Consider the following 16,306-nt stretch of genomic DNA (forward strand, 5'->3'; position numbering starts at 1 on the left):
AATGATTATTTTTCACAAATTTTCCTTATTTTAACAAAGAGAGAAAAGGTATAGGAAAAAAAGAAACCCTACCCCTCACACTCGATTACAACTTCCATCTCTCTCTACTCTCTACCGTCTACGTTCATCCTTTTTCCAGTTTATCTTCCAATAATTTGAAGGTATGTCTAAAATACTAAATTCATTATACTATGTAGCTTACACATTAATTTTCAAATTATAATTCAGAATTCATCGATTGATTTCTTGTTTTGTATCTTAATTTTTCCATCGATTGATTTCTTGTTTTGTATCTTAATTTTTCCATCGATTGTAGCAATTAGAACTAATTTAGGGTTTTGTATGAGAAAAAATTTCGCATGGAAAAAGCGCTTCAAGTAATTTGAGAGGGATAAAGAAATGTAAAGATTTTTGTGAATTTGAAGCTGTGAAATTGATTGATTTGTATTTTGGTAGGACTTAGGAGATATTGAGAATTTGATATTAGGAGTTTGTTTGTGGCAGATATTAATCTGTAGAGAATGGGTACTTCAGAGGAAGAGATAACTAGACTATATAGAATCCAAAGGACAATTATGCAAATGTTGAATGACCGAGGTTATATCGTGGCTGATCATGAGCTTAACATGTCGAAGCAGAAGTTCATTGACAAATACGGCGAACACTTGAAAAGAGATGCCCTTTCAATCCAGAAAACCAGACGGAATGATAGCTCTGACCAGGTATTCGTCAATTAAGTGAAACTTCTTCATGGACATAATCGATTCTTGTTATGTTTTCGTGCGTTTATCATAGTGTTATACTTCCTTCGTTTAGAAATAGTTGCATCATTTCATGTTTTGACGTTTTGCGATGCATTATTTCAAACATTAATAACTCTAATTATCAATAAGTATAAAAAGTTGACATTAAAATAATGTACATTGAGACGAATTCAATACTATACAAATGGTGCTACTATTTCTAAACGAAGGAAGTACTTTTTTACATCAATATGATGTAGTAGGATGATTGCTGTATGATTTCCTTACCTTAAGATATCTTGTAATATTTTGCTTATTGCATTTTGCTTTGTTGCTAGATATATGTTTTCTTTCCTGAGGAACCGAAGGTTGGGGTCAAGACAATCAAGAATTACGCCAATATAATGAAAAATGAAAATGTCACAAGAGCAATTTTGGTGGTTCAGCAGAATTTGACTCCTTTTGCTAAGACTTGCATTAGTGAAATATCTTCTAAATTCCACCTCGAGGTTTTTCAGGTTAATACTATATTTCGTTTACTATTTATTTTTGTGATCTTTGAATGAAACACATCCCTTACACTTGCTGCAGTTTATGCTTGTAAAGCTCTGTATTGAAGAAGTCGGATAGTATTCTGTTGAAGAATTGCAGTGGTTCTGTCAGATTTGTGCTGATCATTGAATGATACCTGTATTAGTAGAATAACTTAGCTTGTAATAGTATGAGTAAACTGTTCATATCTACTCATGCTGTGATCATATTCTAAAAACGCTAGGCTACCTGGGGAAGAGTAAATGGTGCCTGGCTTTTGTAACGTGTTAGTTACTGTTTCAGGAGGCAGAGATGTTGGTTAATATTAAGGAGCATGTTCTGGTTCCGGAGCATCAATTGCTAAATGATGAGGAAAAGAAGACCCTGCTCCAGCGTTACACCGTCAAGGAAACTCAGGTTAGTTCTCCATGCTGGTGTTTTATCCTAGGTTGCACATAGACGGGTACGGATACGGGTGCGGATTCGGGTACGGGGACAGAAAACGGCAACATTTTGAAATTTTAGGAAAGGGTACGCGTACCCATACAGGATACGTATCGGGTACGGGTGCGGGTACGAGTACGTGACCTAGAAGAAGTACCCATGCTACATAGGTTTTATCTCCCTTATTGGCTAGATTGAGACCAAAATTATGGAAGATTTCACATTGACAGCACTAGCCCCTGAATGAGCTTCTGATTCGTTTCGTTTCCCCTCGTGTTCTGACACTTGATGTGTTTGGTTTGTTGAGTTCAGCTTCCGAGAATTCAGATGAATGATCCTGTTGCAAGATATTATGGACTGAAGCGAGGACAAGTTGTGAAGATTATCCGGCCTAGTGAGACAGCAGGAAGATATGTTACTTACCGATATGTCGTATGATTGATGTGGGGTTTTCACCTTTGATGGATCATTTTTCTCTTGGTTTGCTTCGTTGAAGCTGTTTTGACGCTGAGAAATGCATCTGTATTAGTACTTGATGATAACTTTACCATGCAGGCCATGGTATAGTTGTTTTTGTCATCGTACGTTTACAAGGGGTCAGGAACTAAGAAGGCTACCTCCTGTGAAGATTTCCAATGTCAAAAATTAGAGTTAACATGTTTAGTTGAAATTTTATAGCCCGTCTTGAACTTTGCCTTTTGTTTATAGCGTTTAAAATAGAGCAGGGCAGAGTATTTTGGAAGCAGCAATATAAGATTGCAAGCAAACAAACTGAGGCATCGTATCAATTGTTTTGTTAAATAGCGTTAAAGCCCGTGTTAAAGGCCAATTGCTTGCTGACAGTAGCCATTTATCATTTGTGCCATTTGGGATATTGCTGTTTTAAGCTTTTATTTTCATTATATAAAAAAACGCAATCTAATTAGATCAAATAAAGTTTCTCTACTATATAAATATAACTATGATAATAAAGAATTATATTTGATAATATATCATAACCCTTGTTTGTATGATCTATCAAATAGCCTTTCATGAAAGTAATTTTTTATTTTAACATAATTTTGAGAATAGAATTCTTTGATTGGACGGTGCAGATAGCGTACGGGTTTCCTATACTAATTGCAAAATTACAAAATTTGTATAGCAAAGACCATCAATAAAATATTGCATCTTTGCAACGAAGAAATATAAGTACATAAAGTAGAAATTGGGAATTACCACCATAAAAAATGATAATGACAGCCTCGAACTGCCTGAAAAAAAAACTAGGATTTTTAGGGAGAAAAAGGGAGTGAAATAGAGAAACGATAAGTTTTTCTTGCTGTTTTAGGCTTGATTAGCCTTAAAAGTATTTCTATATAAACCTATTTTTCTGATACAATTTTTAGGGTTAATCAAAAGTTTTATCATCTAAGAGTGTCTTCTTTAAAGAGGAGCATCATATCACAAAGTGATAACTCCACATTTTTCATAAATAGAATATACTCCCTCTAGCATAGAGAGCACTTCTTCACATTTGCATGAAAATCATAGTTAGTTGCCGTCATCAAGACTCAAGAGTCTCATGCCACACTTAAACAATTTCGAGTTCCTAGTCATTCTATTGGATATTGATGAATCTTCAATGGACCTATAACACATCCTATCATATCATAGCTTCTGCTAGGTAAAACCAGAAGTTTGGAATTAGGCTGAAAAATGTTCTTTTCGGCACTGGCAAGAAATTAAGTTACAAATAGATCTCATCGGTAGTTTAAGTTGCTAGCTCATGGTCTCCTTTCACTCTACTGAATCTACTCCTACACCAAGATGCATTTCCTTCATGGCATTCACATCACACCAAGTCTTAACCAATATACAACTCTCTTTTAACCTTTGATTTCGAGTCCGAAGCAGCAGAATAGTAGAATGCAGAATTTCTTACCTTCAACATACATGTCTTCAAAGTCACTGCATCCAAAAACACACATGAATCAGATAATTACCATTATATAGATACGTAGATAAGAAAAAAATGATATATGAAAACCGAAGGAAATTGTATATCCATGAGGGCAACCATCAGCAAAGCCCTTAGATATATACAAGGGGTCTGAGTAAAATGTTGCGTGGTTATTGGTTGTCGGAGCCAGGAGGAGTACAACATAGAAACTACTCAACCAGCAAACTAACAACATAGGATGCAGTCAGGTAAATAGACGAATCTCCAACAAGAAACAATTAGTAGCAATAGTAACGTACATAATTTGATCAAATCAGATGATCATTAGACTTAATAAAGTACACGATATAGTTCACCTGTACTTGCAACCAAGAACAAGGTCATTATCAGTGAATAATCCAAATTACTTGAAAGGTTACAATCCTGATTAATAGGGATCGCCCATTTTCCCTCCTTTTGTATATGAGTGACAGCCCCTTTGCGTCTTCCTAATAATTTTTTTTATTAAATGTCACAAGGAACAACCAAAGTCAGTTTCAAGGCTCTCACGATCTATCGCAGAACAGGTAAAAGTCAATCTATATGCAATAGTGGCCGAAGTACACAACCTCTATGTGCAAGGCAAATTTATGAACCATGTAATTTTATTTTGAAATGATAAGAGTACTTCCATTCCACTTGGAACATATTTTTCGATGTAAGAAACCATGCTGAAGAAAGACTCTTGAGTAACAAATGGGACAAAGATTTCATGTATAGAGTAACATCATCACAAGAATAGTCTGACAGCTAAAGTGATAGCACAAAGTATATAATACTAAAGGTGGATCGGGCCTCGGGGGGTTATCAACAAACTTACAAAAGTGCAGGAGAAAAGAGGGGCATAGTATACAAGAACGAACACCACCAAATATGAAACATACTAGTCACTTCTCAGAAGATCTTTGATGACAGATTTAAATCTTCCCTCTAGAATAAGCTTTTGAGTAGTTCAAAGTGCTCCCCTATGGCAGAAACCTGATAGTTATATTCACCTAAAACTGACTGGTCCAAACTCCACCAGCTGGTTGAACAAAATAACTGTTTAGTTTAATTTCAATTAGACGTCCTGCCATAAAATTACAAGCAGACCCTCCTTGTAAACCAATAGGCAATAGATTAGAAATCTACACATAAAAGACGCAAACATTGTGTCTTACACACTGGTGGGAACAGAAAACAAATGAATGAGAATACAGATGATTTACCTGCCTGTATTAAGCTCAAGTTCATCACACTCAGGACCATCTGAATCTCACTTCTCTTCTTTACCAGTGAGCTAAGATGTGGCCTCTTGGAAACAGTATAGTTCTGCGTGTGTCATGTAGCATGGCTATCCGTTCAGTGAGTCTTCCTATGGTACAGAAAATTGATGATTAAATGGTTCTCCGTTCAGTGAGTCTTCCTATGGTACAGAAAATTGATGATTAACTAACTAGAAGACTAGGATTATCATCAAAATGTATTTAGACATAGAAAGATGTTTCAAAACTCGAAAATGAGAATACATTCTGACATCTACTTAAAGACTTAACCAACCATTAGACCTGATAGGCTGATACCAGTGTTTACACTCAAATGACCTAATGCACATGTATCAGTACCTTTACAAGACAGGGCAACGAGCAGGAATCACTTGATAAATTTTCAATTTGAATTCCTGGTACATCTTCCCTTTTATCATCTCCATCTACTAGTTTCTCTTTGTAACACTGTATTCGTAGCGCCTGAAAAATGAACACCATCTGTTTTGCTATAACTTTCAAATTTAAAAAGATGAGGCAAGGAACATAAATAAGAGAAAGGGTTGGGGAGAGCTAAAGAACTTACTCACCTTGAATGTGACCATCTAGGAACTTGAAGCGTCCTAAAAAGAGGGGGGCAGGGAGATATATATCTTCACTATGATCCTTTTGCTGTTTAATGAAGGATCCCAAATTCATGATAGTTATCCTTAGATGTCAAATCTGAATGAGTGGTACTGTTATTCATTTATGTCCTATCACTACAGCTATTCAGCTAAGATTTAATCTCTCTATAGCAGACAGATTTGGAAAGTGACTTCAGTCTGAAAAGCAATTATGGTGCTTTCAACCATGTACCAAGCTAGAGGTAGTGTCAGTGGCATCAAGATTTATGTGTCCTAGTGAAGACCAAACAGCTTTGGTTACAAAAAATATTAACGGGAATTTTGTCTTTTGCATTCAAGTTCGATGCTACTCATAAAAAAGGATACATCGCTTATCAGGATGGTGCGATATATCAAAGTGAAAATTAAGAAAGCAACTCATAGAGCCACAAATGATCATTTCCATTTAGTCATCATCAAAGCGATCACAATTACAAAGTGCTTACCAAGTTCAATGCCACTAGAACGCAAGAGGCAGCTTTACCCTTAATACAAACCACCTGTACACTAATGTTTACATAACAAGGGGTCCTGACAAGAAGCAATCAGTTAAAACATTGAGAACTCAAGGAGAAGTTACTTTCCAGTTCATTGAATTGCTTGGAGATCTTGGCCCTGCAAGCAGGACACATGAAACCAACTGAGTCTGGCTGTGGTTCAATGTCCACTATCTCATGAGAGAACTCTACCCCGCACCAGACACAGACAGTTGTTGTTACACATCTGCGAGCCATTTCTTGGGGAAATTCGGGTTGAGACTTTAGAGAGTTATCAAGTCCTAGTCCTAACTCAATATTGTTTCCCAAATCCATAGAAACCTCATAAAAGGAGATGGAATCTTCTCGACTCATGGCATTATACTTGTACATCTGAGGTTCTAGAACATCCAGCTTCATATACTCAAGACCAGTCACACTTTCAAGATTTTGATCAAGACTGCAAATATCTTCTCCGGCCTGTTAATGAGGACACATCAATTAGTTTCTTTTTCTAAACAAGAAAAGTACTGCAAGCACATTTCAGAACTACATATTCAAGAAGAGAGAGAACTCAGTAAAAGTCAATTGCAAACTGCAAAGAAGTAACACATGTGAAACACCAAAATGGATATATGTAAATTGAATAGCATTCATGAATGTGCAAGGAGCATGTTAATATTATGACATTCATAGTGCGATTTTCTACAAGTCATGGCATGCAGCTGATGCAACTATGAAAAGATTTTCAGAGCCAGGGGAAGAATCCTACAATATGCATCACAAAAAAGAAGACGAGATATATAATGCACAAACAAACCACCAGCCTGTAATGCACGAGTCCCCTTACATTTTCCAAGTCTAGTATGATTAATAGGTCAGACTTTGCTAAAATCATAAACCACCTATGTTCATGGGCTTTTACCTTTTCAAATATTTCTTCAAATGTTGACGAAGCATTCAATGATATTTGAGGCTCTGTACAGACCGGAGCATTGCATTTACCAAAAACAGTAATAAGCCCATTGTCATCATATTTTCTTGCAAGTTCAGGCTCACATTTATGCAGATATTCCAATTGAATCTTTTTGTCAGAAGAAGTACGCTCAGAAACTTTCTCATTGCAACATGAATAAGGAATATTAAACTCTCCTATAGGCTTGTCAGCAGATCCCTTGTCTTCAGCAGGGATAGAGTTGCATCTGCCATTGTCACTGACATTACCGGCGAAGTCACTTTTAGCAGCAGGTGGCATCGTCATTTCAGAACCATAATTCTTCTCAAAATCTACTATTTTACCGGTAAATGTTTGCTCCTTTATCTCTTCACCAGTCACAGACATATTGTTTATCTTAGCACGCGCATCCAACTCTATAGACAAAGTTTTATTTTTTCTTATATCCTTTTCCAGTACACATTCATCAGGACAAGAAGGTAGGATATTGCTATTTCCATCAGTCCTCGGTAATTCTTCCATCTTACCCTGTGGATAAAACTTTAAACATAAGCCTTCATCTTCACCAGTGTCCTCCTTTTCATGTTCATCAGGAGAAGGGTCTAAGCAATCGAAATCTACATCAGTTATCGACATCTCATTTGCCCTTTCACATGAAGGGTGTAACTCCTTGGATGAAACTTTACCTTCCTCAGAACCCATTATCCGTAAAGTTTCACTAGGACAAGCAGTAGACAACCCACTCAGCGTTCCACAAGGATACAGCTCTGCAGAAAATGTATTTCCTTCCTTCCAACATTTTCCCATATCAACTTCATTAAGGCAGGAACTTGAGTTCTTTTCAGTCTTTCGGTTGATATCCATACTTCTCGAATTTACAGCCACGCTAAGTTGATCAATATTTTTAACACAAGAAGGCTCCTCAAACACAGGGACGCTGACGTCCTGAATTGAACTTTGGGCGATTTCAATCAACGCATCCATTCTCGAGTTGCTGATGGTGGTTGCAGACTTCTCCGTATAGGAAGCCCTTGCATGACCATTCACCTGAATACTTGAGTCCGTACTTTTGATAGAGCCCTTGACATGATTCCCTACATGGCCCAGATAACGGCGCCTTTCCTCAAATACCTTGTGACAAAATTGGCATTCATATTTTCCATCTTTAATAATTACTCCATCTGAGACGGATGAACCAAGTCTGCGTCTCCTTTTTCTTTTCTGGCATTCTGATTTTCCTTCTTTTATAGTTACTTTATCTCCCACAGATGAATCAAGTGTGTATCTTCGTGTTGTCCCTTGGTGAAGTGTGAACATGTGCTGTAAATATTTATCCTTTACATCAAAACTTATATTACATGAGTGACATTCATATAGGTCACTTACGCGAACATCTGGTAGATTATCAATGCCTAAATTTGAAGTATCCTTCTCATATTCAACAGGCCCACATGAATTACTTATAGTTGCAAGGGAAAGGTCCAGCGTGGAGTTGCCATCCTCAGAATTCACGCACATATGCTGTTAGATAGCAGCATACAAATGTTATAATGCAGATAAGCACATACTAATCGGCATCAAATTTTGCAAAAGATGAGAGCTTACATCAACTGAATCTACTCTTTGCAGTTGCTGGACATCAACCCTACTATCCCTCACAAGTTTAGCATCATTTATCCCAAAATACTTCTGTAAATATGATGATACCTCCTTACATGACGAAAGTTGTTCTCCTGTTGGACTGCAATAAGAAAATAGTAAATGATTAGAAACAAAACTCTGCTACTCAAAGAACCACATGACCAACTAATCCAAATCACGCAATGAACAAGTCCACCAAGTCATTCCTTCAGTATATATTTGCTTGAAACTGGGTTATATGTTGCATGCCAGCAGAATGCATGTTATAAGGTGGCTTTGGCATTTCAAGTTGCATTATCAGTAAACAATAGTTCAACCCCTTCCTCTCTATGGATTATTTCCTACGCAGCGCTTGCACCACATGAAAACTAAACCTCTCTGAGTGTTGGATTATAATGCAGTAAGCCAGTAATGGGTTGTGCACTTGTGCCACATAGGATATACAATAGCAAATACAGTTCTTCGATAGACCGAAGTACTTTCTAGTTTCTACCAAGCAATGTAAGAGAACTTGCATCACTGATACAGTCTTTGCCTCAAAAGGAGAAATCACACAATTATTAGATTGATTCCTGTAACAATACTCACTTGCATGCATCTCCCTTCAAAATCCCCCCCCCCCTCCTTCAACAATCAACACCAAAGTCTTAATTCCAATAAGATCGGCTGCATGAGTCAAGATTCTATCTCTAGTCGTCGTCAAAACCATCAAATATAAAAGGAACAGCTTCTCTATTCTCTCTTCAATTCCTAACAAGCCAAACACTACACAGAGTTTAACATAATGTAACTATATCAATCTGCATGCTCCTTCCTTCACTCTCAATTTATAAGACATGAAATCAAACTACTAAGGAAAAAAAAAAGACATTATTATTATTAGTATTATTATTTACTGTATTTATTAAAAAAAGAAATTAACCCAAGGTTCAACATCAAGTATGCAGACAACCAAAATATCCCAATCAAAAAGGACTAAAATTGACTCAAAAAAAGAGCAATACAATTCTATGCATGTCAAATTTCTGCAGAATTTTCCAAAACAAAAAATGCAACAAAATAAAATACTTCCTCCGTTCTGAAATAAATGAAACACTTGGTAACCTGATGTAACGGCGACAATAAGGGAAAAAGCGACCAGCCTTCCGTCTCAAAGCGACGATAATCTTCCAAGCAACAGGCAAAGCATCACCCAATAAAGAAGCATCAATAACTCTTCTTTTCTTCCTTCTACTACACCAATCTCCATCCATAGCACCCAACATCTCTAACAACTCCTCCTCCTTTTGTCTTCCCTCGGCTCGCTTTCGAAGCTCTTCGGCGTAAAGACCACCATCATTTTCTCTCTCCTCTAAGGCGGCCAAATCCACCACCACCCCATTACTGTTGACAATCTCAACGGTCACATTTTGGTGGTTGTTGTGGTGGTTATTATCATTATTATTATTCTCTCTCCTGTTTTTTGGAGGGATAGAATTGTCAATTTTGAGGTGTTTTTGGAGGAAGGAGACGATCAAGTTTGATTCTAGACGTTCTTGGTTGAGGAGGTGGCGATGGCGGCGGCGTGGGTGAGGAGAGAGAGAGTAAGTTTGTTGGTTGGTGCTATGAGATGGGTTTAGGTGGAATTTTGAGGTGGTGGTTGAAACGGTGTCGTTTGATGAGTTTGAGTTTGAGGAAGTGAGGAGAGAGAGAGAGTGGAGTTCTGAGTGAGTCAGTGATGACATGTCGATGGAAATTGGTGGTGGAAGAAGGTGGTGGTTGTCTGGTGGTTTGGTGTTGACCGCCATTTTTGGAGGAGTATAAAGTATGTACTATTGTGTAGTGTAGTACTGTGTGGAGTTCAGGTGCGTGGATGTTGAGGTGAGAGAGAGAAAGGAGGAATAGAGACGCACCGGTGAAAAATGTCAGTTTTTTTTGGTGTCTGAAACTCTGAATTGTAAACTCCAACGTCACACTTGTCTTTGCTGGTTCTCAATTTTGTCCTAAAATCTAGAGTGGCAATGATACGAGTCGAGTTAGAAACAGAGGTAGTCCGACTCGACTCGTTAATATTACAAGTTGAGTTTGAGTTGAGTCGAGTCGAGTCGAGTCAAGCTCACTCGATGACTTGAGTCGAGTTTTGTTCGAGCTTTGATCGGGTGGTTTGTAAGTGTCACGTTAAAAGTACTAATGAGGTAGAAAAATGTTAAATTTAGGTATTTTGCTATTGATAATTTGGTAATCGAGCTTCTCAAGAGTTTTTGAATCATGTTTTGAGTTGCTCCACTCATCAACATCTCGAGTCGAGCAACTCATTGCCACCCCTATTCAAATTGTTACGAGGAAGTCCGGAAGAAATAATTGATTGCACGACGTAGGATATTCAACTATTAATCGAGATTATAGCATTTATAAGTACTTTTTTGTTGTATACTTTATGCTAGCTTCATTTGGATTTTTACGAGAACTTTCGAATTATAGAAATGAAATTTCAATGGAGGAGTAATTGAGGATCCGCTCCATCTTTTCTTGTTGAAGTAATTGTAGGTTATTGGTTTACTAGAATTTAAGTGAATTGAATTTGATAATTGAATGGAGGAAGTGAAAGCGATTGTTGTTGTGATGGAGAGGAAGTTGATGTTGGATAAAATCTAAGGGAATTTGGGCAAAGATAAAGTTGGCAACAAGTCGAGTCGAGCCGAGTCGAATTGAATTTTAACATAGCTCGACTTGGATTTGATAAATTTTATTAAAATTACTCAAACTCAGACGTACGTCGATCTCAAAAATCAAATTGTGGTTTCGGGGTGGTTATTAGAAATGATATGGGAACTGTTATTAGAGCAGGTGTGAAGCAGCAAGCATGTGTATTGCAAATGGAATGTGAATACAACGAAGGCGAACGCAATAGCCTTTGGGTTTTAAATGACTCCTCAATAGTTGTGGAAAGTTATTGTTTATAAATTATCAAGAAGCTTTAGATGAGACGCTAGAGAGATCGTATGTGGGTGTGGTTATTATGGAAATCCTTGCACTTGTTAATTTATTTGAAGCATGTTACATTTTTGGAGAGGACAATGACACAGCCTTCCAACCCTATTTATGGCTCACCTTCACCCTTTAGAGTACTTCACTAGAGTTTTGGGTGGTTGATTGTCCGTATGTGGTTGATGACATTGTTGCTTAGTATTTCGGGTTTGATAATAATAACATTTAGGTCTTGCAGGGTTTTTATTGAAAAAACACAAACAAAATGAGTTCAAACCCAACTTTTATCGAACTCATTCTGAATTGTTTGCGGAACAATATTGGTCATGTCCACCCCTAGGCAAAAGTAAGAACCCCCATAGAATAATTTGGCAACAAACGCCCGCCAAATTGTAGGGAGAAAAGTCTAATTCATCGTTATTTAGTAAGCTAACAAACAATAGAATTGAAAAAAGTTACGTAATAACAATAAGTTTCCATTTTGTATGAAGTAAAAGAAGCGGCAACAATTGATGGTATAAGGATGAATGTTCTTGCTTTATACATATGGACATAATGGCATATCTAGCACCTAGGGCATGTGAACCTACTTGGTCCAAAGTTCAAGCTTTTAAAAAGCCCATTTCTTCTCTTTTTCTATATTTAACAATCTAAATAACCCCCTTCCACTTTTTACTAGTGCATCCACTTACAAAAGTTGCTAGATTCGCCTTTGTTGATGGACAAGTAGATGTTTTGTTACAATAATGTTGGGAGATTGATCTCTGTTTTTCTTTGCACCGGACACCAAATTTTACTTTGACAACTAAATTTATTTTAGAAAAAAAATACAAAGATGAAAACAACTATGGTTGTTTACTTGTTTTTTCACAGAGCATCCACATTCATTAACCTTCCCATATTTTCTCTCTCCTCACCTCATTAGTCCACATCACTTTCCACTAACTTTTTCATCTACCATTCTCATTTCACAATTACATACCTACATTCATGAGGTTCTCCATTTACCTTATCTTTCCTACTTTTCAATACCCCATCAATGTTAATTAAATAATTCAGTTTTTTCACCAGATACCCCCGAGTTCTCAAAAAATTCACATGGTACCCCCATATTTTCAAAATTTCCCAGGTACCCCTAAGTTTCAAATTATTACACTCAGGTACCCTTAATGACTAAAGGCGTTAACCGCCGTTAGTCTAAATCCTAATTAACTCCTAAATAAACCCTAATTAACTTCATTAAATACTAATTAACCAAATTAAACCATAAAACCTAACTACTCCTAACCTAACCCTAACCCCTTCCTCCACCCTCCCACCACCCTTGCAGCCTCCACCCCAGCAGCCCCTCCCCCACTTCCCGCTGCACCCGTCGCGATCCCATAACCCCACCCCTCCCCTTACCCCTCACGAGCCCATAACCCCACCCTCCCCTACCCCCTGTCGCTAGCAGCTTGTTTAGGTTACTCAATGAGACCTTATTCGCAAATTCACCAGGTGATCTCGAAAGTGGAAGGAGGTGGTTCTGTGGCGGGCGCAGGAGAGGGAGGAGGGGGGTTGTTCCGAAATCGAGGGGGGTGCGATGGTGGGGGATGGGTGGGGGGAACTGGGTTTGGGCTGCGGCGACGCAGGGGTGGGGAGGGGGCTGCGGGGGTGGGGGAGGGGCTGGGGTGGAGGATGGGTGGTTAGTGTTAGGGTCTAGAGTTAGAGTAAGGGTTAGGGTTAAGATTAGAGTTTAATTAAGGTTTAAAGCAGAAAATTAGGATTAATGACTAACAACGGTTAACGTCGTTAGTCATTAAGGACATTTAGATGTATTTACATAAAATTGAGGGGTAACTGGTGAATTTTGAAAACATGTAGGGTACTAGGTGAGTATTTTGAAAAGTCGATGATACTTGGTGAAAAAACCGTAATTATTTAAACAATTGAACTTTGGCGTTTGACTATGCACTGCAAATCACATGTTTTTTTTTGCTTAACAGTTTCTTCATTTTTACTTATTCTCTCCTTTTTTTTCACTTTTTGATTCTCCTAACTTTACTTTTATATATTAATTAATTGGAAATAAACCATAAAATCCCACCATCTTAATTTACAGATGTTACCATTTCAATGTTGGATCACTAGTGGAAAAATGAAGAAGGGCTGCGCTGAAAAAGACATGTAGGGCTGCACTTTTTGACAACAGCCCTTTCAGTAGTAGCCCTTCACTTTTTAAGTAGGGCTGCGCTAGAAAAGCGCAGCCCTTCAGCTAGAAGGGCTGCGCTTTTTAGGTAAAAGCGCAGGCGCAACCCTTCTAAGCTAGAAGGGCCTTTTACCTAAAAAGCGCAGCCCTTCCTACCAAAAAAAGAAATAAATTTTTTTTTTTTTCGACATTTTTTTACTCATAATCTCACATTTTCTGAAATTAAACAGAAGATAAGAGAAACAAAACGAAAATGAAAATACTAAACCCAAAACAAAAAAAAGAACGAAACGAAAATGAAAAAAAGGAACAAAAACTAATATACTAAAGAGAAGAAATTATAGATCTGAAAATACAAGAACATTAATCAAAACAAAGATGAAAATACAAGAACATTAATCAAAACAAAGAGAAGTATCAAGAATTTAACAAATTTAATCAAACAAAGAGAAGTATACAAGAACATTATAGATCTGAAAATACAAGAACTACCTCCAAACATTAGCCTAATAATGTTTAAATACATAAAACAAAACCCTAATACATAATTAAGGAATTTTTTTTTTTGGAAAAACTTAAAATGGCTATTTGGAGGCTTAAACGAACTCGGATGGCTTAAAATGACTATTTGACTCGTTGGCCCGTTCCGCTTCCGCAAAAGGTATCACAATAGGCAATCGGACTCCGTCGGCATGATTAGTGCAAATCATTTCAGTGTTTTTGTCGCAACGTTTCTGGGAGTTTTTGAGAGAGAAGAGAGGATGAGAGAGAAGGAGGAGAGGGAGGAGGGACGTGAGAGAAGAAGGAAAAGGAATAATGAGGGACGTGAGAGAGGAGAAGAAGAATGAGGGATATATTTGACGAATCCCGCTTAATATTTGAAGCCCGCGAACTTTTTTATTTCAAATTTTTTTAGGAAGGGCTGCGCTTTTTTTAAAAAGCCCACATAGCAGAAGGGTTGCGCTTTTTTAAAAAGCGCAGCCCTTCACATAGTAGGGCTGCGCTTTTAGGAAAAGCGCAGCCCTTCTGTAGGTAAGAAGGGCTGCGCTTTTCCTAAAAGCGCAGTCCTACTATGTGAAGGGCTACGCTTTTCCTGCACAACCCTTTCTGTTTTTTCCCCTAGTGGATGTTCATGCTGAGGAGCAAATATAATAGAAAACTCACATATGAACTTAGAGAAAGTTGGTTGAATTCCAAAATGGTTTATGAGGGAAACATAAACGACAATGTTTTTTAAAAAAGAACAAAAATCACATAACTACACATGTAAAGTCAACATCAAAAACATAAACTAACGCATCAAGAAATAAGTTGTACTCTTCCACAACTTGCTTGTGATAAAATATATTTTTTCCGTATTTTAACTGTTCCATCTCTCCTTTACACATTTGCTGGTGCACAATTTATTTTTTTTAAAAGAGAAATTTCATTAATTGAAGGCCAAACGACATCTATAATAGGTATTAAAGAAAAACAAGATACAATTTAACAAAGCTAAATCAAATCCGTCTAAAAAAAACTACAGTGAACTAGATAGAGCAATACAACATAGCCCCCTTGTATTTGCTGAATCAAGCATCTATTGATAAGAAAGTCTATCATTCTTACATATTTTGGGAAGATGATTCTTGATCGAGTCATGTTGACCGCATCCGACATTTCAATACCTTTATGTTGAATCTCGAACTTTAACCAATGAGAATAATTTCTCATACCTTAAAAAAACCATACTCACAACTCTCATGGGGGAGAAGGAGATCTAAAACAGAGACTAAAAGCCCTATAACATGGTTTGAAAAATCTAATAAAGAGAGATTAATTTATTAAACAAAACAAGAAAATGAACTAAAAACTGAAATAAAAGGTTACGTTCATGCTTATGGCAACCCCCTAACTGATGAAGAAATAAAGGTTAGGGGAGGCTAGGGTTTGAGAGAGAAAAAAGAGAGGAAGGGGAGGCTAGATAACGACCTAGCTTAGTAGCTTGGTCAAGCAAAATGGGCGAGAATATCTCCCGCGCACAACTTATACCTTTAAAACCAAACACATAGTATTAAGTATCAAGTTGCAAACCTATACCACATTGCTTTCATTCCCGATTCCAAGTCCATATCACTATTTGAACTAAACGCCCCCTAATATCTTCTAATTGTCCATAAGTAAAAAGATTATAAAAGTTGATATTTGAAAAATATATATTGAGACAAATCTAACAACATTACAATTGATTATTTGGTATCGGAAAAACGACCAAAGATGATCAAACTACATATGCATGATATAAATAGTGTTAAAAGTCAATTTGAAATAACTAAAAAAACGAGAGAAGTATATATATCTTTTAAAAATAAATAAATTACTAAAGTTATTTTTTTTTCATAATTACTAAGTTTTTTTTTTTTTTTTTTTTTTTTCCATAATTACTAAAATCTTACGCGCCGCTAAAAGCCTAAAAGAAAAACGACGCTTTT

General features: G+C 37.0%; 2 protein-coding genes across 3 annotated transcripts; one reads left to right on the forward strand and one right to left on the reverse strand.

Moving 5' to 3' along the window:
- Positions 1–10: 10 nt before the first annotated feature.
- Positions 11–2,592, forward strand: LOC104904036 (DNA-directed RNA polymerases II and IV subunit 5A). 2 transcript variants are annotated; one of them, XM_010692210.4, is made up of 5 exons: positions 11–161; positions 505–722; positions 1,082–1,261; positions 1,578–1,691; positions 2,031–2,592. In XM_010692210.4, exons 2-5 carry the CDS (start codon positions 522–524, stop codon positions 2,154–2,156), a joined length of 621 nt encoding a protein of 206 aa, XP_010690512.1. In that variant the 5' UTR covers positions 11–161; positions 505–521; the 3' UTR covers positions 2,157–2,592. The 2 variants fall into 2 exon arrangements, with proteins under 2 accessions (XP_010690512.1, XP_048492539.1); XM_048636582.2 differs by lacking the exon at positions 2,031–2,592 and adding an exon at positions 1,889–1,926 and having other exon boundaries at positions 1,578–1,710.
- A 3,399-nt stretch (positions 2,593–5,991) lies between these two features.
- LOC104904038 (hypothetical protein) lies at positions 5,992–10,622 on the reverse strand. The gene is made up of 4 exons (XM_010692211.4): positions 9,785–10,622; positions 8,645–8,780; positions 7,010–8,560; positions 5,992–6,564 (listed from the first exon to the last, which is right to left on the reverse strand). Exons 1-4 carry the CDS (start codon positions 10,465–10,467, stop codon positions 6,154–6,156), a joined length of 2,781 nt encoding a protein of 926 aa, XP_010690513.2. The 5' UTR covers positions 10,468–10,622; the 3' UTR covers positions 5,992–6,153.
- Between the last annotated feature and the right edge of the window lie 5,684 nt (positions 10,623–16,306).

This window comes from Beta vulgaris, chromosome 9 (assembly GCF_026745355.1).
Source record: "Beta vulgaris subsp. vulgaris cultivar EL10 chromosome 9, EL10.2, whole genome shotgun sequence".
NCBI lineage: Eukaryota > Viridiplantae > Streptophyta > Magnoliopsida > Caryophyllales > Amaranthaceae > Beta > Beta vulgaris.